Source organism: Salvia hispanica, chromosome 6 (genome assembly GCF_029641045.1).
Source record: "Salvia hispanica isolate PSC_SH4W2 chromosome 6, Shi_PSC_v1, whole genome shotgun sequence".
NCBI lineage: Eukaryota > Viridiplantae > Streptophyta > Magnoliopsida > Lamiales > Lamiaceae > Salvia > Salvia hispanica.
In genome coordinates, this window is record NC_142697.1 from 19,510,299 (window position 1) to 19,536,789 (window position 26,491).

General features: G+C 36.4%; 2 protein-coding genes and 1 non-coding gene across 3 annotated transcripts; 2 read left to right on the forward strand and 1 right to left on the reverse strand.

Moving 5' to 3' along the window:
- Positions 1-2,248: 2,248 nt before the first annotated feature.
- On the forward strand, positions 2,249-5,212 carry LOC125208067 (protein SIEVE ELEMENT OCCLUSION B-like). Its single transcript, XM_048107615.2, has 7 exons — positions 2,249-2,662; positions 2,746-2,901; positions 2,965-3,413; positions 3,497-3,606; positions 3,677-3,819; positions 3,898-4,377; positions 4,443-5,212. The coding sequence occupies exons 1-7, from the start codon at positions 2,318-2,320 to the stop codon at positions 5,070-5,072; spliced, it is 2,313 nt and encodes a 770-aa protein (XP_047963572.1). The 5' UTR covers positions 2,249-2,317; the 3' UTR covers positions 5,073-5,212.
- Positions 5,213-16,470: 11,258 nt separating this feature from the next.
- Positions 16,471-16,542, forward strand: TRNAT-UGU (transfer RNA threonine (anticodon UGU)). Its single transcript has one exon. It is a non-coding gene; the product is annotated as a tRNA-Thr (tRNA).
- A 6,502-nt stretch (positions 16,543-23,044) lies between these two features.
- LOC125207785 (protein terminal ear1-like) lies at positions 23,045-26,185 on the reverse strand. Its single transcript, XM_048107266.2, has 5 exons — positions 25,314-26,185; positions 24,414-25,023; positions 24,081-24,200; positions 23,777-23,918; positions 23,045-23,694 (listed from the first exon to the last, which is right to left on the reverse strand). Exons 1-5 carry the CDS (start codon positions 25,909-25,911, stop codon positions 23,386-23,388), a joined length of 1,779 nt encoding a protein of 592 aa, XP_047963223.1. The 5' UTR covers positions 25,912-26,185; the 3' UTR covers positions 23,045-23,385.
- Positions 26,186-26,491: the final 306 nt, after the last annotated feature.

The following is a 26,491-nucleotide window of genomic DNA, read 5'->3' on the forward strand; positions in this document are numbered from 1 at the left end:
GCAAGTGTATATGTGAGAGCTTGGGGACGAAGAAAGGGGAGGCAGTCGTGTCGGGTCGGGTGATTTCTCTTTCGGGTTTGGGTTTCAACAGGATTCGGATGCAAGACTAGTCAACTGGGCTGGGTCGGGACGTCTAGCACGCTTAAGGCCTGATCTGACCTAGGCCCACGATTGAAACGGCTGAGCTGGGTTTGATTTCTATAAATATAGCCCAATTCATTCAAATACTACTCCCTCCGTCTCTTAAATTTTGTCGCATTTTTCCATTTCCGTCCGTCCCACAAAATTTGACACATTTCACTTTTTACCATTTTTAATTGCGGACTCATTCCACTAACTCATTCATACTCACATTTTAATTATAAAACTAATAAATAAAAGTAGGATTCACCCTCCACTAACTTTTTCAACTCCCTTTTTGTTACATTTCTTAAAATCCGTACCCGGTCAAAGTATAATAAAATTTAAGGGCCGAAGGGAGTAGTTCATTAGAGGACTGCCTGAGTTTTAATGCAAAATTAATAAAGCATGTAAGAAAAAGAGAAAAAATGAGGAAAATAAAAGAGGGAAAAAGAAAATGTGGATAAAGTAAAGAAATAAAGATAAAAAGTAAGGCTGTCAAATAATAGGAGTCACATTTGATGTTGGCACGAATTTTACGAAATGTAAAGAATAGTGAGATGAAAAAGTTAGTGGAATATGAGGTCTAATTTTTTATATTGATAGTATATAATTGAATGAGTAGAATGGGTGAAGTGAGTTAGTGGGATGTGAGACCTATTTATCATTTATGATAAAAATAGAATGTGAGTTTTATTATGGACGGATCAAAATATCAAAATGTGATTCCTATTGTGTGAGTGAGAAAGTAGTAAGTGATTAAATGAGAGTAATTTTTCATTTTATGAGTATGTAATTAATTTTTAGAAAGATGAAAATAGAAAGATAATAATATTTTTGGGATGGTTGGAGTATAATTTAGTTCTCGATACACTTCTTAAAAATTTATATAGATATAGTATTTAAAACAAGAATAACAAGATGATACTTGCTTTAGAGGGTTCTTGTTATTTACTTAAGTCCTATTTATAGTAATATAAGAATGAATTATTTGGATGAACGACATTGATTCACAGTATCCATATTAAAGTAGTAGTACTACTTGTTAGAGTTGGACCATTGGTTACGAATTTAAGGTATACTAAGTCATCTTAATTAACAAAATAAATAAACAACTTTAGCAATTGTAAAGAAAAAGTGGGATCTGCCATTAAAATTTTCTCTCCCATTATTTGACCTTCCCTCTTGGCCACTCACAACACAAGGAAGCTATCTATCAAAATTTCACATTCTGTAAGCAAAAATAATTCATCCTCCATCTAATATCCAACAATTAATTTATTGACTTAGTTTGGTCACTAAAATATATTTCAACAGATAGTAATAAAAATCATCTAAACCAACCATAGCGAATCATGACGAACACCCCTAATCAATTAAGTTGCTGTTGTATAAAGTAGAGAGAGCTGATATAAATGGAAGTAAATCAAGCATAACTTGACAAGGTAATATATTGTTGTCTCGTTAATACTGACAATACAAAATAAAGGCGATATCTGGATTTTGTCCTTGTCTTACAGACAAGCTCTTTTTTCTTCTTTGGCTAATATTCTTGTTATAATTGCTTTGCTATGGTTTGTCTTAGTCCGACGTTGGAATAACGTAAAGTTTCACATGATTCTCGCAATTTAACAGGAAACTCTAGGCATTGAATTTGTTTATTTTAATTTAACTCATTTAATCTTACTCCTATTTTGTTTTCTTCAGTTTGATTGATCTATACATGCATGAATACGCAAAGTTTTTCGTCATAAAAAGTTAGTTCCAAATATTCCCTAAAAATGTAAAGAGTTGCAAATATAATTCGGAAATCTTCATCATCAGTCATCACATACATGTGTATGTTGCAAATTCAGAAATGAGTTATATAATGCTGAATTATTGCTTCCATGCAAATTCATATATTGGACATTATATTGTTGAAGAAGAAGCAAAATGGCAATGTTTTCACTGTGAAGAAAAGGATTTGTGGGCAAATAGGAAACGAATTCCAAACCTTCCAAATTAATCTAGGAGCAATAGGAAGTAAAGAACATGATTCAGTAATACTTTATTCCATTTCTTGTCCCTCGCATCTTTATTTTTGTCGAATGCAGAGCTTGTATCTATATAAGGCCTACACAAGTTGAGCAGAAGATGCACAACCAACACATCATCTCCCCTCTCAAATCAACACCCTTCCCTCCAACCTCCTGCAATGGCAAGCCGGGACGCGGTGCCTTCCACCAGACCGACCAACGGTAAGGCCAAGCCTCCATCGGCTGCCGCCCATGATTTGGGAATGGTAGGCGCCAATCACAGTTTTCGACCAAGCCATGAGCCAGATTCGAGGCTGGTCCGCCACCCCATTCCCCCTCCTTCTCTAGGTGGGCGTCAGCGTGACCGCGGCTTCTTCTCCTCAGACGACACTGCCCTCACCAAGCAGATCCTCGCCACTCACGCCCCTGACATAGAAGACCTCAATGTGAAGCCGCTCCTCTCCATCGTTGAGGATATCCTTCGTCTTTCCAAACCTTCCTCCTCGACTGATCACACCTCTCTTGTATACATGCTCCATACATAGCTAATACTACCTAGCATAATGCACTTTAAATCTCGAATTCACACATTTTGCTTTGTTTTCAGGTGAATAATCAAGTTAAACCACATTTGGACACTTTGGATAGCAGCAAGGCCATACAGAGCTCACCCCATCAGGACGCCAAAGTCCTCTACAATCACGAACACGATTCGGAGATTGTTAGACTGCTGGCCTTTCCAATCAGCAAGATCTCTTGTGAGGTACATTTCTCTCCATTCTTGCTTCTTTATCCTGATGCAAAACTCACATTGTGTGTAAAACAGATCATCTGCAAATGCTCTGCTGGTGGGGAGGCACACTCTGTCACCATGGACCTCCTCAAATCACTGTCCAACTACTCATGGGATGCCAAAGTGGTGATCATTTTCGCGGCCTTTGCTGTCAACTACGGGGAGTTCTGGCTAGTGGAGCAGAACCACACCAGGAACATGCTCGCCAAGCACATCGCCACCCTCAAGGATCTGCCCTACGTGATGGAGCACGCGGGGAAATTAGAGAAGAAGTTTGAAGCAGTTCTTGACCTGTTAAACGCCGTGTTGAACGTGATCCACTGCCTCATCGAGTTCAAGGAGCTCCCTTCCGTTTACATCAGCCATGACGCGCCAGAAGTCGTGGCTGCCACCGCTCATATCCCAACTGCTGTGTACTGGATCATAAGGAGCCTCCTTGCTTGTGCATCCACTCTCCTCAACCTCATTGGGAGCGGCCACGAGTATGTTTTAGATTTTTAGTTATTTCTCCTCTTAATGTAGTAGTACAGTATTAATTAAAATGTACTCTATGTTGTTGTTATAGGTACATTACCTCAACTGCTGAATCGTGGGAGATACTGAGCCTGGCTCATAAGCTGTCGGTCATACTGGAGCACCTCCGAGACCAGCTGGCAGTGTGCAAGGGCTTAGTAGGTGTGTGGTGTACTAGTTCCTGGATTCATTAATCCAAAAGCATTGCTAATGTAGTAAGTAAATTTGACAGAGAGAAAGAAGGCCGAAGACGCGTACACTGCGTTCAAGAAGCTGATCGAATCAACCCACATCGAGAACATGAAAGTTTTACGCGCAATGATCCGCGCAAGAGACGATCAAAGGCCGCTCTATGATGGCTCCAAGAGGATCAACGTGAGTGCTGCCTGCAATTTGTGGTTTAATCATTAATCAAACAATGTTAGTACACAAGATGCATGTATCTATTTACAGGAGCGGCTGGAGGTGTTGAGGAGCAAGTACGTGCTGCTGCTGATCTCGGACCTGGACATCCCTCACGAGGAGCTGAACGTGCTCCACATGATCTACAACCAGCAGGCGAGGAGGCACGAGTACGAGGTTCTGTGGCTTCCGATAGTGAATCCAACAACGCCCATGACTGGAGTGGAGAACACGGTGTTCTACGACCTCCGCAACAACAGCATGCCTTGGTACTCGGTGGATCACCCGGCACTGATCGAGCCGGTGGCGGTGAGGTACATCCGAGAGGAGCTCAAGTTCGTGCACATGCCGATGCTGATCGTTCTGGATCCCCATGGAAAGCCCTCCAAAACCGATGCTCTGCCCATGATGTGGATTTGGGGCAGCGATGCCTTCCCCTTCACCAAGGACCAGGAATGGGCGCTGTGGAGAGACAAGACGTGGAACATCGAGCTCCTAGCTGACTCCATCGATCCACGCATTCAAGAATGGGTAACTATATACTAGTACTACCTAGCTACTTCAGTTTCGAGCTTCTAACAAATGAAACGGTGTAGATGAGGGGAGACAGGGTGGTGTGCCTGTACGGCGGGGAGGACATGGAGTGGATCCGGAAGTTCACTTTGGCGGCGAGGGCAGCGGCAGCCGCGATGCACGTGCCGCTGGAGATGCTGTACGTGGGGAAGAGGAACCCGCGGGAGAAGGTGCGGAGGTGCCATGAGACGATAGAGAGGGAGAAGCTGAGCCACGTGTTCCACCCGACGGACTACTACGACTACGTGTGGTACTTCTGGGTGCGGCTGTGGAGCATGTGGAACTCGAAGAAGCAGGTGGGGATGAGCGTGGAGAGCGACCACATCATGCAGCAGATCATGGACATCCTCACATACGACAGCAGCGAGGAGGGCTGGGCGGTTTTCAGCCGCGGCAACCACGAGATCACCAAGGGGAAGGGCGACGTCGTGCTGCCGGTTATGGAAGGGTATGCGGCGTGGGAGTACAAGGTGGACCGCGCGGATAAGTTCGTGCCGGTGCTGGACGAGGAGATACGGCGGACGCACCCGGAGCACCACTGCAACCGCCTTATCCTGCCAGGCCACGCTGGCTACGTGCCCGATCACGTCGTCTGCTCCGAGTGTGGCAGGACCATGGACAAGTTTGTCTTGTACCGCTGCTGCACCGACTGATTTTTATCCTCTACGCCTAAATAAACTTAATAGCATCTCTTTCTCTACCATTATTTCCGCATTTGCTTCCACTACTAGTACTAATTGTTTCCACCTTTATTATGAATTATAATAAACTTAGTTTTATGAATGATGTGATACATATCATGTTCATCAACCCCTTGTAGATCAGTCGTACACATATTTTTCCCAAAATCACAAATGCATGTCCCTCTCTCCACACACAGAATTTAGGCATAATATATTCAAACCAGCTTGAATTATTCGAGAATTTTATTCGAAATTTTAGACATATGGTTTGGATTTTATAGCAATAATTGACTCTCTTTTTCCTACTTTATTTTCTTTAATATCTTACTTTATTCACTTTTTTACTTTATACTACTCTTTTCGTCCAAACTACCTTGACACATTTTTTAGCACGAAGTTTAAGAAATTGATGTTTAAAGATTAAATAAAAAGAACATGAAATAGGGAATAAAATAAAGTAAGAGTCAGATGAAATATATGAAGAAATAGGATAAGGTTTTGGCAAAAAAAGAAATGTAGCAAGTAGCTTCAGATAACCAGAAATGGAATATATATTTGTTGTAAATAGCAAGACACAAGGGGTATTTTATTCTCTTTTTTTATCTACTTTTTTCTCCCACAAATGATAGCTCACTAAACACAACTAGTATTCATGTGCCAAAACATTAACCTCACTTATGCTGGGCCTGGGACAGAGGAAGTAATTACTACATGCACTAGACAAATCAACATAGCAAATTGGCACGTAAATTAGAAGAGAAATATAAGAGAGAGATAGTAAGTATCTAAGATTAGAATATCCGTTACATAACATAAACGATTCAAATTACGTCGATGACAAGAGTTAAATCGTATACACACTCACCACAACTACATATATGGTGGCGATGATGATGATGATGATGATCAAGCAAAAGCAGTGGAAGCAACACCACCATGTAGGGTGATTTTAGCTGCAAGATCTTCCTTCCTAATCACAACCCTGTCAATCTCCTTCCCCTCTTTGAAGAACACAAAGGAGGGCAGCGTGTTGATTTTGTACTCCTTAGCAACCCTTTGCACCCATTGCATAAAGTTAGAGATACAATTTTGATTAACCTAACAACATGAATGGAAGTACAGTTACATACACTTAGCTCATCACCGTCCACCTTCAAGAATATAACATGGGGTGTCTTCTCGGCTATCTCGGCCAGAATAGGCTTCAGCCATGAAACACCAAACTCCACAACCACCTGATCACAAGATAGTTAAGCAACAAAGCACAAACATACACACACCCAAGACTGACATTATTTATGGCCCATTGTGTCCAAGTTGATGAAGAAGACATTACTACATTGAGAACTAACTTACAGTTATTCACCAGTTCCTTGTAATAAACATTTCATGTTAAAACCTCAAGAAACATAAGAAACAAGTCAGAAACAGACACGCATACTGACATCATCAATGGTCGTGCCAAGAAGAAGAATATACAATGAAGCTAATTATCAATCCCGGCAGAAGGCAGAACAAACAGAGCAACACACACAAATCCCCGCAAGATTGACTTTATATGCATTGTGTCGAACGAAATGACCACACTAACCTAACTTCGGCATAAAGTGACTGATCAATACCTAGCAGCAAACATTTCATGTCAAGACTATAAAATGACATAGACACACACACATACAAACCATTATCATCCACACTAATCGAAATTAGTCACTAACAGCCAATATATTTCACTAGATCACAAGCTAGATCTTTCTACTAACATAGATTCACAATAAGATGTTGAGAAAATTACCATCGCATGATTGTAAGGAAAATGCTAACTATTTACCAGTGTGTTGGTGTCAATAATCCATTCACGGAATGAGTAAGAAGCCAATTTCTCTTGTTCAAAATGAAATGGGAAACACTACATACTCGGTACACCATTTATCCAACAAACCGGTTGCAAGCGGCATGACACCATCGCCAGGTATTAGTGTTGTCACAGATCGGATATCCGCCGCCGGAGAGGAGCTTTTTGAAGACAAAAAGTGTTCTCCTCATGTTTTTGTTAACTGAAGAAAATCAGCATGAAAATTAAACAAACCCGTAATTCATGAAAAACAATGGAAAGAACAAAATAAAATGTTGCTGCCTTGGAGACTGGAAAATTGGATATCCATTGTAAAAATCCTAAAGTGAAGCAAAAGTTGCTGGATAATAAATAAATAAAATGAAGGAAACGTTGCTTACCTGAAATATCACCTGTGGCCGTAGTATGTAGGGAATAGAAATGGGATAAAGAATTGTTAATTGAGTGAATTCTTTTTTGTTACTATCAATTAAAAGGTTAAGGTTGAAAATTATAAGTATCTTAGATTATAAAATTATATATTAGTATAAAATATCCACATGATCTGGCCACAATTGTGTGAGAAACGGTTTACAGAGCTGGGCTTCTACACAGAATAATGGGCCACCTATTTCAAGTCTATATAAAATTCATCATGCGGGCCTCAACGCACAATTATTAAATAAAAGAGAGAGTTTTAAAAAATAATTAAAATATTATTAATAGAGAATGAGACCCACTTAATTAAAGAAAAAAAAATATTTTTAAAATTAAAAAATGTATATCTTGTAGAACGGATGGAATATCATTTTTTCAACATAATTGCAAAAAGAAGTGTGTCAAATAGCAGAGTAGTTTTCAATCTTTTAAGAATTTTTAATGTAGTTTTCAGTTTATATAATTAAGTACTATTATTAAAATATTTTTTTATTAATTGTACAAATGAAATAATGAACACATTTCAAGAATCCAAGTTGCATAATATTAGGTAGTTGTTTAATATTTGGAATTTGGCCCCTAACAAAATTACATATATTATAGAATTCTTAATCTAATTAAAATTAATATTAATTTAGATTCATAAGATCTTGATATGAAAATTTGTATGATTAAAGCTCTAGCTTCAATTATTTAATTATTATTATGACGAAGTATATAAATTTCACTTTTATAATATTTCTTATTCTCTGCATTTTTTATGTTCTTACGAATATTTGTATTATACCCGCCTATATATGAAGAGAAATTCAAATAACAATCTTTCTTATGAATGTGACAATCTTTTTTGGTCATTGGATCATGAAGATTTATGACGTATACATAATTATAACATGTGAAAATTCTTGAACCATATATTCATTCACCACCTTAATGATTCAAAATTTTATTGTTACTGGGAGTATTTTAAAAAGGTATTATCCAATATTAAAAAAATAAGTAAATTTAGCAAATGGGGCATAACTCAAAGAGTGAATTTGAGGCACTTCATGTAGTGTATATTATCAAACCTCACCTGGTGGTATAAATAATCAATGGCTAAGCGTCAATTATAGACATGTTGTGTTGGTGTAAATTGGTGTGTTGATAGTTATTAAAAATCTATTGTTTGGGTCCAACGAACATGCATCTGCTCGTGATATGATTCATATTTTAAGGAAATCACAATTAATTAGTTATCTTTTTTTCATCGTATCTTTTTCATATCTTAATTTCTTATTCAATAAGTTAGGATAGTATTCTATTATTATAAATAGGAGAATTTGTTATCATATTTAATTATCCAACAATGAATCAATGAATATATTATTTTGGCAAAATGCCTCGCGTTATGCTTTGAATCCATAATTCCCTACGCTACTTGCTGCTCGACAGAATCTCTCCGCGCACAGCTGAAACGTATATCTGATCTGTAGCCGTTGCCCGACGGGTTGGAACCACGCACAGCCGCCCAGATTTTTATCTCCGCGACCCTCACTGGCGCCGGATTTATCTGTATTTGTTATTTTCTATTTTATCGGATCGTTAGGGATTTAGGTCTTTAACAACTGGTGCTTTCTATTTTATCGGATCCGCCCGACTATTGCTGCTCGCAGACCTTGCAACCTACGCAGTCTGACCGACCGCTGAGTCACCGCACAACTCCATTGCCTATTGTTGCCTCGCCACGGTCTGGCTTCACGCACCCGCCTCAACAGTCCAGCCGTTAATTGATTCGGGGAAACAGCGTGGTCTGTCCAATATTCCCAGTCTCAAGGTTTGTTCTCATTGCCTAGCCCAACTAGCTGCAGTAAGTGATTACAACGAAAAATTACGTATTTATAGATTGGAGCAAGCTACCCTTCTCGCCGAGTTGAATGCGTGGTTTGAGGAGAATATTGATGACAAAAATCTACTTGAGGATGTTCCCAACAACGCCGCTCACAATGGGGGCGCTAATATTGATGTTGATGTTCCAATCAACGAGTCCCTGGAAGAGATCGTCAAGACCAACAATATGCCGCTGCAAGTGCTCGTCGAGGTATATGATGAGAAGATTGGTGATCTTATTGAGCCAATACATCGCGAAGTGACATTGTTAGATGATGTAGAGGAGGACAATTCCACGCAGTGGCGAACACAGTAAAAAGGCACAAGGGGCTTAAGCCCCTGCCAAAAGATTATTTTTATCATTTTTTCTACTTCTATAATTTTCGAAATTGTTTGGAATTCTTGTTCAGCCCTTCCCAATATATGTCCTCAAATATTAAATTATTGAAACTTGATTGGGTGGAAGGGGCTGAAATTTGAAACTAGAGAAGAAGAAAGTATCAACAATAGCGGAAGAAGGCTGACGACGTTTGGTAAAGAAGAAGAAAGTGATAAATAATATTATAATAATACGCTATTTAATGTAAAGTCTTCAGCTTTTCTCACGCAGCTTTCCTCGCGTGTTACACACGTTGCATCTGTAATTCTTAATCCTATATTCCTATAGATTTACGAATTTAATGTTATTTAGTAAAGGAGTTAAAATTTATTTCCTTATAGGGGAGTTCATTTAGCTATTCTCTTATATTAAATGGGTTATTAAATGTTTTATTATAACCTATCTCTTTCTTGTAAAATTGGTAATTTTGTTGTAAATAATAACGTAGATATCAAAAGTAAAACACATTTTATTTGGTTTTAGATAACAGGAAATCAGACTTAAAATTATCTCCGGATTATCTAAAATTATACTCATTTCGTTCTATCGAAGATGACCCATTTTACTTTTTAGTTTGTCCCACCAAAGATAACCTATTACTAAAAATAAAAATTTATGTATTTGCTACTTTATTCCCTCTCTCATACTTTTATTCTATCCATCTAACATATAAAATAAAAATGAAACCATATAAAATCTCATACCGTCCAAAGAAAGGGTCATTTTTCTTGGAACGGGGAGTATACAGTATAACCCCTGCCAATAATTTTTTCTGCGTCCGCCACTGATTCCAAGGATGAAATGAAGATAGTCGTCGCCTCATTTAATGACGTTCAAGTGTCATCCAAAAATGTTGTTGGAAATTGTTGGGGCAAGAAAGAAGATGGTGCTTACACCGGTTTGCCCGTAATTGCTTGTGTTTATATGAGTTTGAATGTCGGTGATGTTCCAAGTATGACTCATCGATCAACATCGCTCGACACCGATGCAAGGTTGATCCCTCCGCGCAATGACACGCCATGTTTGAGCATTCTTGGAGGTGTGAACAAGCTTTTCTTTTTTGCACAGAATTTTGCCGGCCACATTAGGTCTCCTTGGTTGAATTTTTATGGAGGTGATACATTCAACTATTCGGTATGTGTTTGATCCAGGAGGAGACGCCTCGCCAAAGCTTTTGCTTTCAACTATCGTCGTTGCTTCGTGGTTACCACCTTGAGGACAAGGCAGATTTTAACCGTGAGGGAGTTGATACGATCCATATCTTAGGGAAATCACAATTAATTAGTTATCTTTTGTTTCATCATATCTTTTCCATATCTTAGTTTTCTTATTCAATAAGTTAGGGTAGTATTCTAGTATTATAAATAGGAGAGTTTGTAATCATATTTAATCATCCAACAATGAATCAATGAATATATTATTTTGGCCAAATGCCTCGCGTTATGCTTTGAATCCATAATTCCCTACGCTACCTGCTGCCCGACGGAATCCCTCCGCGCACAGCCGAAACGTATATCTGATCTGTAGTCGTTGTCCGACGGGTTGGAACCCGTGCACAGCCGCCCAGATCCTTATCTCCGCCGACCCTCACGGGCGCCGGATTTATCTGTATTTGTTATTTTCTATTTTATCGGATCGTTAGGGATTTAGGTCTTTAACACCTCCCAAGTACAAGGCTGGGAATTCCTGCCCATCTTCTTCCCGCAAGCAACATGTCGACGAAATGCCTACCATTCATGATGGGTTTTAAAGCTAGTGTCCATCAAGCATTCTCAAAACATGATCGATCTATAGCCACAAGAGAAAAATGTATCGGTGTTCGTTCATGTAAAATGATTAAAATAAAGTGTGAGTTAGGTTTATAAGAAAAATTGTGAATTATTTGATTATGCTCCTTAGGTTTTATTTCAACATATTTTCAATTGAATAGAGATTTATTAAAGTACATAAATACTCCATTCGTCCCTGAAACTTTGTCACATTTTTTCATTTTCGTCTGTCCCACAAAATTTGTCACATTTCATTTTTTACCATTTTTAAGTAGTAAACCCCACATTCCACTAACTTATTCTCACTCACATTTTATTATAAAACTAATACCTTAAAAGTAGGACCCACATCCTACCAACCTTTTCAACCCACTGTCCATTACATTTCTTAAAATCCGTGCTCGGTCAAATTGTGACAAAATTTAGGAGACAGAAGGAGTAAATTGTATAATCATAATGCCCTAAACTTTTATTTGGGCTGGACTAATTTTATTATTTACTACTCCCCCCGTCCCAACTAAGATGAGTCAAAATTTTTGGGCATGGAGATTAAGAAATTGTGTTAAAAAGTAGGAGAGATTAATAAAATGGAAAAAATAAAGAGAGAATTAAGTAGGTGATGAAATAAAGTAAAAGTGATTGGGTGTTTTGTTTTTAGTCAAAAAAGAAAATGACTCAACTTAGTTGGGACATTCCAAAAAGGAATACGACTCAACTTAGTTGGGACGGAGAGATTACTACTTACTAAGTTATCCCTATTTTAAATCCTAGAACAAGTTCCAATCCTGACATATAGATATTTAAAACAAATCATATCATCATATTTCAAATCTGTAAGTGAATCCAATCTTCCAATTGATATTATTTTTAAACTCTCTCTTGCACTGCGTTTATATCATAGTATTAAAAACACCAACGTATAAGATTCAAACCAATGGTCTATCACATTATAACAAAGTAGTAGAGAATTAATTAGAGACTCATATCATATAACAAAGTAGTAGAGAATTGGTGGGAGACATTTGACAAAGAAGGAATTGGGTTAATATAAGACATGGTAGCATGCTTCCAAGTTCATCAAACATACACCTTTGGGGATCCCTGAATTCCGTATTATATGTGTATATCCATCGATTCCCCAGTTCGTTCCCCACGAGTTCTATACGATTCAATAGTCATATCCATCTTCAGACCCCACGAATTCTTTACGATCCAATAGTCATATTCATCTTCAGACGTATCGTACCCCACAATTAATACCATATGATTCAGTTCACTTGTAACACCCTTACTCGGCTGATGACAAACCGAATAGAGAATGCCATAATTCTGTAATTAAAAAAAAATCAATTTCTTGCTTATTTTATGATATAACCCATATACCAAGAGACTTCACATAGGCATATTATTCTATCATATAACTAATTTCACAAGATAACACCATATTTATAGGGGTGGGTAAACGGTTATTCGGTTAACCGAGAACCGAACTGAAATTGGTCGGTTATCGGTTAACCGAAAACCAAAATTAACGGTGTTCAGTTCGAAATTAATGGTACAACGAAATTTTTCGGTACGATATACCGAAATTTTGATACAATAACGGTATAGATATTATCCATACCGAAATTTCGGTATACCAAAACTTTTGATACGGTAACGATATGAAATTTTTTCTTATCAATATTTTCGGTACAATATACCGTATTGACCTAACCCTAGTACATTCTCATCATCTTAATTCATATCTCCATTCAATCACTTATTGCCTATAAAATAGTTTAAGATATATATAACTATAACTATTATCAACTTCGATCAAATTATTTGTCAAAAATTTCTAATTCACAAATTTTCTAATCGAAATAGAAAATTCCGTTTAAGCCCATTTTTGGAATGTTACATCACTTGACTGAGGGCAATAGAATAAACCATCATACAAAGTGAGTGAAAGATATTAGGTGAAAGATATTAGAATAAAAGATTATTAGACTGAAAAAGATAATTGAAAAAGAAAACACTTTGAGCACTAACCTAATAGTGTTCCAAGTATGTTGCAGACGGAATGCAACAAATAGGTTGTTTCGCAACAGCCCGTTGTAGCTCTATCTCGTCGATGCATCCGTTAGTGAGGGGTAGCCCTTGAAAGCCACCAATTTTAACAACTTTGCGTCCTTTTAGCTTTTTACAAAATCAAAATACATATACATATATATATTAGAAAAGAGAAGGAAAGAAAAAAGAGTTCAAACCAAATTTACCTTGTTTATCATGCAATTCCCGGAACACACCCGATACGGATTATCCTCCTCCGTGTGAATTCCGCTCTTGGTAATATACACCAAGGCATGATACATTGTTCCTCCTCCATCATACGCGCAACTTGGGAGTCTGTTGCAATCCAGAAGCTCCTAAACGGACATGTTCAAGAGACAACCTATCATAATCTGATTCAACAGCACTAACTATTGCGAAGGCCCAACATGAAGTTTCACAACCATGTTTGACATTCAATATAGAACAAAATTAAGAATAAAACATAACATTAATGGTAAAGAATATAATCCATAAGAAATTGAATGTATGATACTGTAACCCTCCTGATATTTTACTAGGTTGACGACACCTTTCTTCCGCCAATTCACAAAAGTTGGGATTCCCTTGTCGTCGTAGCCGTGAGATATCAGAGGCGCAGAACGGATGGTTTGATAACTACGTCGGGAGAAGAGCTTCTTGAAGACTAAATAATTATTGAGTAATATGATTTGTATATAGCTAAATAATTATATAATAGTTATCGCTAGATTAATACAATTTGTAATAATTATTCTCTAAATGTGTATAATGGTATTTATTAGTTAACATATACATAAACTTCTACACAAATGAATCAATAATGATAAAGAATTAAAGAATAATACTTTATGTAATACTAATATTTGTTGTTAAATTATAGTAATAGAAGATAGTCAAGATATATAATATAAATAAAGATGATGGAAATCTATAATGTAGTTATAAATAATGACATTTATCCCACATTGAAAGAAAGAGCAACACATCCAAGAACATGTAGTTATAAAAGAGAATCATACACTATCTTTCAACTCAAGTCCAACATTAAGTCTAAATTGTAACTTATAAGTTTTGACTTGCAGTCTCGTTGAAATAAACACTAAAACGAGAAAAAAAATTGAACCACCGAACCGGCCTAGAACCGATGGTTTTTGCCAAAAATTGGTTGTTTTGAACCACCCTATGAACCGCTGGTTTTTTGAACCAGAACCGCCTAGAACCTTGGCAGGTCGGTTCAGGTTTAATGAACTTTTGAACCGCGTGCATGCCTAGCTGCGATACAAGTTGTAATCATAATACAAGTTACAAGCAATACACATCATGTTGAAAACGTGTGGGATAATGGGAGCATTTTGGCTTTTCATCTTTTGTAACCACCAATTTAATGTTATAGGTTATGGTGTCTTAATGCCATGATCTTTCATGTACACCTTTTGTGCCTATAAAAGGATGGATTTGGAGAGGAATGAAAATCACCAACAACACAACGAAAAACATTCTTCTCTAGCTCTCTACATCTAGTATGCATTATATGAGCATTGTCTAGCTTGAATTTCGGAACTCCATCAAGTTCGTTGGTGTCTAGCGGGTTTGAGGTGCTTCTACACATTAGGAGGAAGTCGTTTTATCTTTGAGGACAATACGACATTCCGCAAGCACTAGCCGGGGCGTAATTTATCTTGCGAAAAGAGTGTTTCCTCGACTCGACTTATAGTTTGGTTTGTTTTATTATTTTCGTTGTAATTCATTCCACTTATTGTATCATTTTCCTTTCGATTGTAATAGTTAGAGTACCGTCTGTATATGACTTGGGAATTTCATCCCAATATTTCTAACACGTCATATATCAAGGATTTACAAGCTATAAACATCCTGAGTCAAATGACTAGAATGTTATTTCAAACTGTCAAATCAAAGTGAGACTTTCATGAAAATGTCAAATAATCAAAAGGGATCATTGGGTTGTATACAATGGAAACCCCGGGCCTGATTTATCATAAAATTATAACTTGAACAAGGAGACATATGCATATAGATCTGAAATGTTTATGATATTTGATGTCATTTATATGTACGAATTTAGAGTATTTGTAAATAAGTCTTGTAATGATGGATTTTGTAATTATAGTATTTTGGATGGTGAAATAATTAATATGTAATTTCTCTATTTTAATTTATATTTTGCTTATTATAAATCTATACTTCATCGGAAGGGTCGGAGTGTGACAGAAAAAAGCAAGTGAGTTTGTGAGCTTAACTTAAGTCCAGTCGGCCCAAATCATTTCGAGACTTATTTTTTAAAAGTTAATTAATGTTTACTTATTTATTTATTTTATTGTTAATGCTTTGGTACAATGCGAATCAGAATAAATTCCAAAAGCCAATTTGCAATGTTTGTACATCCAGAAATTGTTCACTCATTTTTCATTAGTAGTAGTATTATTTTAAAATTTTGATTGAGAATTGAAAATGCGATTAAGTCCAAACATCGCATGTAGTCTATGATGCAAAATCAAAGTAATAATTCCAATTGGTTAATTTCTTGTTTTAATTCTAAAATTACTTAAACTAATCCCATTTAAATTATACTCCACTCCATAACAACTCTTTTTATAAAATAATAAAATAGTGAAATAAATATGTAGTGGGACACTAGTTGAGGAAGCATACCGTTTCTTACAACCAAATGCCTTTAAATAAATTTAACGAGTATTTTATGCGGCGACAAGCATGTACTTCAAAGCCTATTTGTTGTAGGCAATCCAAGGTTATTTCTTAATTATAATCACTAGTGATCAGCCTAGTCTGTTTATTTATTTATGTATCATATTTCGGTTAATTTTGTCCGCAACAACCAAATCATCTACTTAAATCTAGATCTCGTAAATATATATACGCAGATTGGTTTCAGATGTATAAATAATTAGTATCATTACATAACGGCATTACCAATGTGTTCCGCCTACTATATTTTATGAGCAAAGATATGATGATACTCATGAAGCCCTTATAGCTCAGTGGTAGAGCGTCAGTCTTGTAAACTGAAGGTCCGTAGTTCGATCCTGCGTGAGGGCATCCACGCATCTTTTCTTTTGGTTTTTTGGAATGGCTGACTTTCTTTTCCCACTTATTTTTCTACTAATAAGAAAAGCAACCAAGTACAACCAAATTCTGCAGCGTCTGTAATTTTACCGAAAGCCCAATTTCTAGTTTAAGCCCGAGGCTTGGATTAAGCTGGGCCAATGGCCCGCAACCATTTAAATATGCAGAATTATGTCATGGACTTTATATATTTTTAATTATAACTCATTATGTCCATTCGCCTTCCATTTAAGGTTGAATGATTAAACAAAAAACAAATTAACAAAATACTCGTATTCTTTGGTTTTCTACTAATCCATCTGCTCATCTACTCTACACATCTACCCAATATTTGTCGGACTTGGACGAAATTATGTTATCCATTATTTTACATTTATTACGTGCATTTAGGCGGATAGTATTAAATAAAAACTACTAGTCCTATCAATTTCCCACAACGAATTGTTAATTTTCATAAGTTTCATGGGCGATTTGAACTAAACAAAAAGTTGAACGTAAATTGAACTGACTCGGTTGGTAAATTATAAGATATCCAGCCACCACGTACATAAGCATTGCATATTTATAAACTAGTATGGTGTGCGCAGAGAATAAATAATTAATGAAAACCATATTCTTATTCCAAAAAATAATGATTACCCTAACAGCTAACTATAGTATAGCAAACACAGAGGTGGAGAGTCAGAGAGAGAGAGAGAGAGAGGTATCGTGTGGTAATGTGAGGATTAATTAAGAAGGGAAAGAGAAATGATAGCTTTTCTGCACAAATTGTATTCTCCATTTTGGCGGCTGATCACATTCACCCTTTCCCAGTAATATAATTTGATGATGGTGGGAGGCATGGCATGGCTTTTGACAGCCACAGACAAGAAAACAGACCACACCTACTACTACTACTTGTATCACACGATTTCCCCATCACTATGTTTAATCTACTACGTATTCATGTAGCCATATCACTTTACTTATTCTTTTCCTTTCCCAATGAATAATTATACTACATTAAATTAATAGACTTGATGTTTGATTGTTCGCATGCCACTAATAAATGTAGTACTATCAATTCGATACGGGTTACTATTTTTTTTTAAGAACAAATCATATTGATTTGAATATATAATTATGAGTTTTAGCTAAAATTGGTCATGAATATTTGATTATTTTATTTTTTTTATTCTAAACATTATCTTTTAGATTTTTTAGTCTTGCACATATGAAAATTTGATCATTTTGGTCATCCGTCAACAATTCTGTTAAAAATTAATGGTCAACGAGTTTAATCCCGATTTTGACCAAATTAAACTTTTAATTCTTATTTTTTACTCGCTAATTATTTCCCTAATTATTTTTACACTTCAATTTCGCCAAAGAAAACAAATAATTCGCTGATATTTTATCGGAGTAAAAAATCAGAATTCAAAGTTAGATTTGATCAAAATCGGGATTAAACCCGTTGACCGTTAATTTTTAACGGAAATGTTGACGGATGACCAAAATGATCAAATTTCTATATGTGTAGAACCAAAAAATCCAAAAGATAATGTTTATGACCAAACAGGTAAAATGATTATATATTCAGGACTTATTTTAACCTCTACTCTATAATTATAGAAATTTGAAAAGAAAACTGAATAAAGGGAGGCAAAAGTGCTTCCCCACCACTATCATGTTTTTCCACCAATCTAATTAGGTGTTTTTGTTATGCTCTAAAGTATAAATGAGTTAAATGCAAGAAGAATTACTCACCAACATATAAATGTAGTATTATTTGAGGCTCTTAAACGATCACATAATTCAGCAATCCATGCAAGTTTAGTCGAGTTAGTCCTCGCAAAATTTTTAGTTTAAATGATCTAGTAATAAATTGATTGGTTGGATTGATTGTGGAAAAACCCAAATAGGATCGGAGTGTATGTCAAACGCCCAATGTTGTGGAGTGGAGGGAGTATAGAATAGGACCGAAAACAATGTAGGTGAGGTTTTATTTTATACTCTCTCAATTTTTACATTTTTTTTTTTCTCTAGCTATTTATTTATTATTTTATCAAAACATGCGTGCTGAAAATAAATCAATCACATGAGCTGAGACTGAGGAAATATATATTAATTTAGAATTAATAATACAATTAAGCATTCCATTATCCATAAAAATAGAAACTCTTTTATTTTTTTTCCGTCCCTGAACACTAGAAACTTTCTATTTGTGGAGAAAAAATTCTCTATAATGAGTTGGGACTTTTCACTAACACCTTTTTCTTTCTATCTCTTCCTTATATTAAAATTTCAAATGCGTGTTGTTTCTTAAATTTTTATTTTTATGGGATGGATGGAGTATTATATGTTTGAAAACAAAAGATTATACAATGATTCATAAAATCGAGTGGATTCGGTCAAGATTTAATTAATCCATGCTATGTAGAAGCACAAGAACAAGAAAAATTGAGTCCGAGAGAATCTTAGCTCTTTTCCCCACGGGTGGACATGACTTGAAGAAAACGAGGATTTCTTAAATATTCATATTATATTATTTTATTAGTGTTATATACATATATAACTTAAATTATAAATTCGTTTATTTTGTGTTACGTGGTTTTGTAACTATGACATCAAGATACAGATTCCTTTCAAATTATAAATATTAGCACGTTTGTTGGATGGCAACTGACTAAGTTCGCAGGAATCAATAACTAAAGAGAGAATATATATCTAGAGCAAAATTTGATTACAAAAAGGATTTCAAGAACTTAGAAGTTGAACTTACAAAGACACAGATTTCCGAGGCTTAAAAAGCTTATCGCAAACAGAGAAAAAAAAAAAGATCTGCTGTCTAAGAAATTGTTAAACAACGAATATAAAATAGCAATGCAATATCATACGATAAATTATGGATCCCAGTGTAAATTTTCAATTCTAGGCAAATGAAGTTTTTTAACCATCAAAATATAGATTTACTATTCCATAAGACCATAAGTGGGTAAGAAAATATCTTGGCCGGCATGAGATTTTAGGAGTTATTGGTTTAAGTGTTTAATTGGAGAGAAAAAATGTGGGGGTAGGTATTAAAATGGAGAGAGAAAGAAAGATGAAAATTTTAATAGGAATACGAAAAAGTGTTTGGGGCAAGTTGGGTGTATTAATTAGAGAGAGAAAGTTTTCAAAAAAGAAAATGTATTATCTTAATTGGGATAAATTAAAAAAAAAATGAATCCTCTTAAGCGGGACGGATAGAGCAGTAGAACCGTAGGAGTACTAGTATTTACAATTATGAGGCTTAGTAGATTATGATTCATGGATAACCGAGCAGTCCAATGAAGCTCTCTTATACACACTGCAGTTGGGGCCAATAATGTAAAGCCCAAAATATCTGCACATTTTCCCCAAAAGCAACTACACATTTTGTAGCTTTTACTTTGTATTAGCTGCCATTCTGCATTTGCTCTATCAACTACTAACATGTTTGACCTTGACCACCTCTACATTTAAAATTTAAACAGCACTCTAATTATTTATCATCTAAATTCCCCTTTCTATGTATATATTTTGTGTAAGGCGCTAGTAATTACAATTTTCCGCAAATAGCATCATACTAACTCTCCTTCCTTTTTACACCACTTGGTTTAACGAATTGAAGCAGATATTTTTCATATTCTATGCAATAATAACCATAATGATACTAGTGCGGTGGGGTAGAAAAGTGGTGGTAAAGCATCTCCAAAACAAAAAAAAAAAATTGAGAAGATATATTTCTTATATATATTTTTTTGAAAAGATAATTGTACTTTCTTGAAAAGTAAATAGACTTGAAGGAAGAAGATAAATTAAAAAGACAAGCAAAATTAACTAATCTTTTACCTTTTGTTTTAAGAAAGTATAACGATATTTTTCTCAAAATAAAAAAAGGTATAATACATAATTGAATAGACTATTCCAAAACACATAATTGGGTAAGAAAATCACTAATGAAATTATAAGTGGGTAATGATAATAATTGCAACATGATAACCAAATACTCACTAATGATTATGAGTTTCTATTTTTTTTCAACTCTTATCCACTCTAATAAAGAAGAATCTTAATTATATATTCCTTCCTTTTTTTTTTTTCCAATTCTTATCCACCCCAAAAGAGATTAATAGTAGTTATATATTCCTTCCATTCAATTTAAAGAGAATAGTTTTTAGATTCCAATTTAAAGCTAATCGTTTTCCTAAAAACTACTGTATGTTAAAGTAAGAAAGATAATACTCCGTATAATATTTTCTGTCCAAAAAAATATGTTACATTAGGTAGGACATGTGGAGTACTAGGGGAAACAATATAAGCACATTGTGTGAGCACTATCCCATAAAATGCATGAGTATTATTTTTTATTTATATATTTATTTTGATTTTAATATAATAAAAAAATATTATCAATATTTTTAATTTTATAAAATTTATAAAAATAAAAACTTAATTTATTATTTTATTAATATATTTGAAAATAGAGAAAATGAATATTTTATTTTATGAATTTTATAAATTAAAATTATCAAACATTTTTTAATATATTAAAATTAAACTTTATATCTAAGATAAAACAAACAATACAAAATATACATTTAACAAAAACAATATTGACATAAAATATGTACTAACAGTATTATTTTTCTACTAAAATCATTTCTCCACTAACTACTCCATACTCTTGAGTCTTAACTTTACAATTGCAATCCACCGGATTATATAACTAATTATCTATACAACGGGACCCACTAATTTCAGCATTTTACATATAGGAAAAGGTTGCTAAAGCCATTTTAACGTAGGATTTCTTATTTTATGCATATGATCACTAAAATGTAGTAGTATATGAATCAATTTTCTCTCCTAAGGTCAATTTTACAATTTTGATTTCACTTCTTTTTTTATTTAATTATTTTCAGATAAAAATAGACCAATAAAATTTTACTACAAAGATTCTAACGAAATTATAAATATACCAATTCATATAAAGAAATTTGCATGATCATTATAAAGATGATTTTCATTAATGATATGGTGATTCTGTTGATGATATTGTGTGTTTCTATGCCGCTAATTTGGTGACATTTGATTGATGATAATGTGATATCGTGTTGATGATACTGTGTTGATGGATTTGTGACATAGGGTTGATAATATTACGTTGTGTTGTCTTGTTGATGATATTACGATGTTGGGTCAATAGTATTATCTTGTTCTATTGTTGATGTTGTGATATGTAGTTGGTGATATTGTGATAATGAGATTAATGATGTTATGTTGTATGTTGATGATATTGCGATGTTATGTTAATAATATTGTTATGTAGCGTTCATGATATATTGTGTGCAAAGTTGATATTGTTAAAATTCTCGTAAAATTATATTAATACTATATTTTTTGCAAAAATAGTAATACTAAATTAAGAAAGTGCATAACTTTTGGTTGAGAAATTGATACATAACTAATTGTCTGGTGTTTTTATGACCGCGGCAATAGTACATGACTGATGATACTTGTAGCTTAGCATTGATGGTATCCGATAAAATTAACGGTTTAAGTAACTCCTTACATAATTAATTGTCCAGTGTTTTTACGATCACGACAATATTACATGATTGGCGATTATTGTAACTTAGTAATGATGATATCCGATAAAATTGAACCACTTTCATTAATTTTGTTTGTTTAATGATTGAGATTAGTAATTAAGTTATCATCTGAGAGGTGTTTTTAGCCTAATATCACCATAAAATAGCATAAAAGATAAAGCATAAAAGATAAGTCTATCTTTGATAGTAACTCAATCGTATTAATTCAATAACGAATATCATATACGAACACGTGTCATGTGTGAGTCGCAATTCAAAAAATAAACTAATTAATGCTTGTACCTTTCCTTGTGTTTGATTTATAGACTTGATACCACTTTTACACACAACTCAAATTCTTCACAATCTTCAACAGCCGTCGTCTCTCTTTAAGCCTAACACATTTTACAATCGACAACATGGTACATACTACATATGGGAGTGTTAACCTTAGGAATTAGGAATGGTTGCATAGAAATAAATATCGACTAATCCATCGAATAAAGAATAAGCAACAATATTAAATCGATGCCATTTAATGTCTTGGGATAAAATACAACCTTCTTTCTCATCTACATAATGTCATTGCCAGACTAGCATCTTAAATATACAATTATCTCATGTAACAAAAATAAAGAAGCTTTAAATATAATATCGTGTAGCTGGGATCAAATTTACTACGGAGAAGAAATCAGAGGATGGAACAAGACTAAAACGAGTATTTAACCAAACAAAAGATGCAATCAAACCGAATTGCCAACGAACAGATATGTGGAGTAGTAATTTCCAACGTTTTTATTAATTCCATATATGCTAAATGACCTTTCAAAAACAAAAATAAAACGAAGTAAAGTACTAGAAATAAATAGAGATTAAAAACATGTCGCAAATTCTGTCTTCCAATAAACTCCATATCTATTTTGTTACTGACTCAAGGAAAAGAGAAGAGAAAAGACGCAAAAAGTGAGATTAAAAAAACAAGCAAAGATGCTATAAAGCCCTAACACCTATTTCGCTGAAAGTTCTAAGTAAATTTATGATACAAAAGACAGGCTTCACTCTCCAATTCTATAAAGCTTAGCTCAACTGTGGTTTTTAAGGTTACTCTCTCTCTCTCTCTCTCTCTCACACACACACACTATGCATGGCCATGAATGTGGGGTGCCAGAGAAGGGCTCGAGGCTTAACAACAATGCCCATTGGCTACTTTTCCACCAATTCTTCACATATCAGTTTCGTCATAACTGCAAACACCACTGCGGCCGCCCTCGCCCTCGCCCTCGTCATAGTCATAAATGGCGTTGCCAATGTGGTGGCCGTTGAGACCTTCGTCACTGTGTGGCTCCGACAGATTTCCCTTGGAACTCGCAGCGGAAGATGGAGCTGGGCTCTCCAAGGTGCAGCCAGTTATCGGGATAGGATCGGTCAGCACCCGTCCGTCGCGAGGGGGAGAGAACAGCACCGGCATGTACTCCTCGGCCTCACTTGGGAACTTGGAGTTCTTGAAGTGCTCTCTCAATGCATCAAGTCCCTTTTTAAAGAAATTTATTTATATACTACCGCAACTAAATTAAACAAACATTAGAGCATATGGGAAAAAAATAAAATAAAACCTGCAATCTTGCATATGTGACTTGGCAGATCTTTCTGGAGTTAAAAACTTCCCAGCTTTGGTGGTGGAAGGCTTTGTAGAGTCTCAATGTTGCCTCTGGAGAAGTCATGTTCACGAATCCATACCCCACATTGCACTTGTTGCTAATATCAATCAAACATTATAAACTAAACAATCAGCACATTAATCTAATCAAATTGGGGTTTTCTCAACATTAGTAGTAGTACTAATTAAATACGAACACCAACAAACACACACAAATCAAAAATCAAATCTTGAAGATAGAGAGAGAGAGAGAGAAGCACATGAAATCAATGGGGAGGTAGACGAAGTCATAAGAAGACAAGGGCTGGTCATCGCCGCCGGTCATCTGTTCGTTGCAGTGGATGCAGTGGTTGTCCAGCATGTTCAGCAGCAGCTTCTGACTGCACAACACATTTCACATTAAAAAAATACTTGCAAAGTCAAATCACCAAAGATGAATGCAGAAGACCATCCTCACAAGGGTTAAAATAGACCACCTTTTTTCAAATAAACCAAAAGAAACTGTAACAATTAATAATATGCAGAATGCAGAATGCAGAATGTTTGAAAAGAATGGATTTTTTTGAATATTTGAACAAAGAAGGAAGCAATACCTATACTTGTTCGGGATGTTCTTGATCATGACAGTGGTTCTCAAATCCCTGCAATCCGATTCCACAATTGTATCTTCATTAATCAGAAAGCGGGGATCATGCTCCTTTCCCCGCCGATTCCCGCCGCCTTTCCACGGCTTGCCTCCAAGCTTGGAAGCCCCGTTACTACTAGACGCCGGGGCGTTGTCTTTCCTCGAGCCACTACTCCTTTTAATGCGCCGGTTGTTATTATTATTATTATTAGAGCATTCCTCAAATCCAGTAGTTATGGAGAGATTCGAGAGCGATCCATGGAGCGACGATCCGCTGCTGCTCCCATCGCTCCCACTAGGGTTTCCTCTCCACCCTTGGCGCTGTGGCGGAGGCTGAGGCTGAGGCTGAGGCAAAAATCTGGAGGAGTTTGAGTTTGGATTGAGATTTCTGGAAGGAGGGGATTTCCAGAATTTCCGGCAGTGGCCGCCGGGGCGGCTGAATTCGATGAGGACGTTTTTGCCGAGGATTTGTTTGCCGGTCAAGGCGGCCATGGCTCTTGCGGAATCTCGAACGTCATAAAACTCCACGAATCTTTGAAACCTTTTGTGTGGCGTCTCCCTCAATTCCTTGACGGGGCCTATTGGAAAGGAAATTAAAATCAACGCATTTAAAAAGCAACCACCAAGAATATGATGAGTAACAAAAGACAATAATTTTCTTTCACATAAATATGGTCAAGAAAGCGACCCATACAAGGCTTCGTTTCTCCCCACACCAAAATCTCACTAGATCTTCATTATTGCACCCTGAAACAAACATCATACAAGGAATATACATACGACAAAATCGTGTCTTGCCGGACCACCACCCTTCACGTGTGTGTGTGTGTGTGTGGGCAAAAGAGATGATAACAAATCATAGGCCTACCGAATTCTTCGAAAATTTCTTGGAGGGAAGAAGCGGAGACGCCTGGGCCCAAATTGAACACAACCAGGGTTCCTTGATTGTTCCCCTCGGGGAGGCCGGCGGTGACCGGAGTCACGAACTGGGCCCACACCACGCGCCCGGAGATGAGGCCGAGCGCCGTCTGCGGGGGGAGGGGCACCATCACCGGCGCAGCGGGGTTGGTGAGCACGGCCTCGTAGTGGCGGCCGAGGCGGAACTGCTGCTGCATGTGCTGGTCCTGGATCGCCACCAGCGCCGCCTGCGCGGCTCGCACGTCGTAGAAGTGCACCGTCACCAAACCCTCGCGCCGCCGCTCCATCTGCACGGACCGCACATCGCCGAACACCTCCAATTCGCGGCGCACCGTCGATTCGCTCACGGACGCCGGCACCATGCTGAGCAGCAGCGTCCGGGAGGGCGCCGCCGAGTGAGGCGGCGGCGGAGGCGGAGGAGCGAACGGCGGCGGGCGCGGGTAGAGCATGGGTGGAGGAGGGGGATAGGAGGTGTAGTAAAGCTGAGGGTGGGCGGTGGGGAAGAATTCCTGAGCGGCGGGGTCGAGGGGGTGAACGGGGTCGTTCATCGTCGGGAAAAGGGGGGAATCGCCGATGAGGGGTATTTTGGTCCTTAAAAAAAGAGCGATGGCGCTGGACGGTTGGTGATCTTGTTATAATTTGGTTCAGTACATATCTTGGTTTCTCTCACTTGACTCGCTTTCATTCCATGGATGTATTCTACTGTACACACTAGCACAAAATCTCCACCTCTTTCTCTCTCTAGGCTCTACTTGGATCTTCAGCCTAGGTGGTAGTAGAGAGAGTGTGACGATAATGGCAGACTAGAGTGTAGAGATAGATATATACAACTAAAATAATTTGCTTTCTACCTTTCAAATTTGCGAAATTGCCTTTGCAATAAATTTTAAGGTCAAATCGAATTAAGGCTAATGTTCTCTATCTATAACAGTGCTTTTCGGAATTATACGTATTAAAGTCATCCCCGATGTATCACACCTGTATTAGTATTTAAGTTCATTTCATCCCCTCCTCACTTTGCATTCATAACATTCTCCCTCATTTCAAATTATAGAAATATTTATAATTATATACGCTCCCTCCGTTCCATGGTACGAGAGTCATTTTGTCATTTTAGTACGTTCGATA

Excerpts from the sequence above, each read along its gene's own strand:
- LOC125208067 (XM_048107615.2), top strand. The coding sequence starts at position 2,318 with ATGGCAAGCCGGGACGCGGTGCCTTCCACCAGACCGACCAACGGTAAG. Across the intron at positions 2,663-2,745 it reads CGACTGATCACACCTCTCTT|GTGAATAATCAAGTTAAACC; the intron begins GTATACATGCTC and ends CTTTGTTTTCAG. Across the intron at positions 2,902-2,964 it reads TCAGCAAGATCTCTTGTGAG|ATCATCTGCAAATGCTCTGC; the intron begins GTACATTTCTCT and ends TGTGTAAAACAG.
- LOC125207785 (XM_048107266.2), bottom strand. The coding sequence starts at position 25,911 with ATGAACGACCCCGTTCACCCCCTCGACCCCGCCGCTCAGGAATTCTTC. Across the intron at positions 24,201-24,413 it reads AACATCCCGAACAAGTATAG|TCAGAAGCTGCTGCTGAACA; the intron begins GTATTGCTTCCT and ends TGTGTTGTGCAG. Across the intron at positions 23,919-24,080 it reads TACCTCCCCATTGATTTCAT|CAACAAGTGCAATGTGGGGT; the intron begins GTGCTTCTCTCT and ends GATTGATATTAG.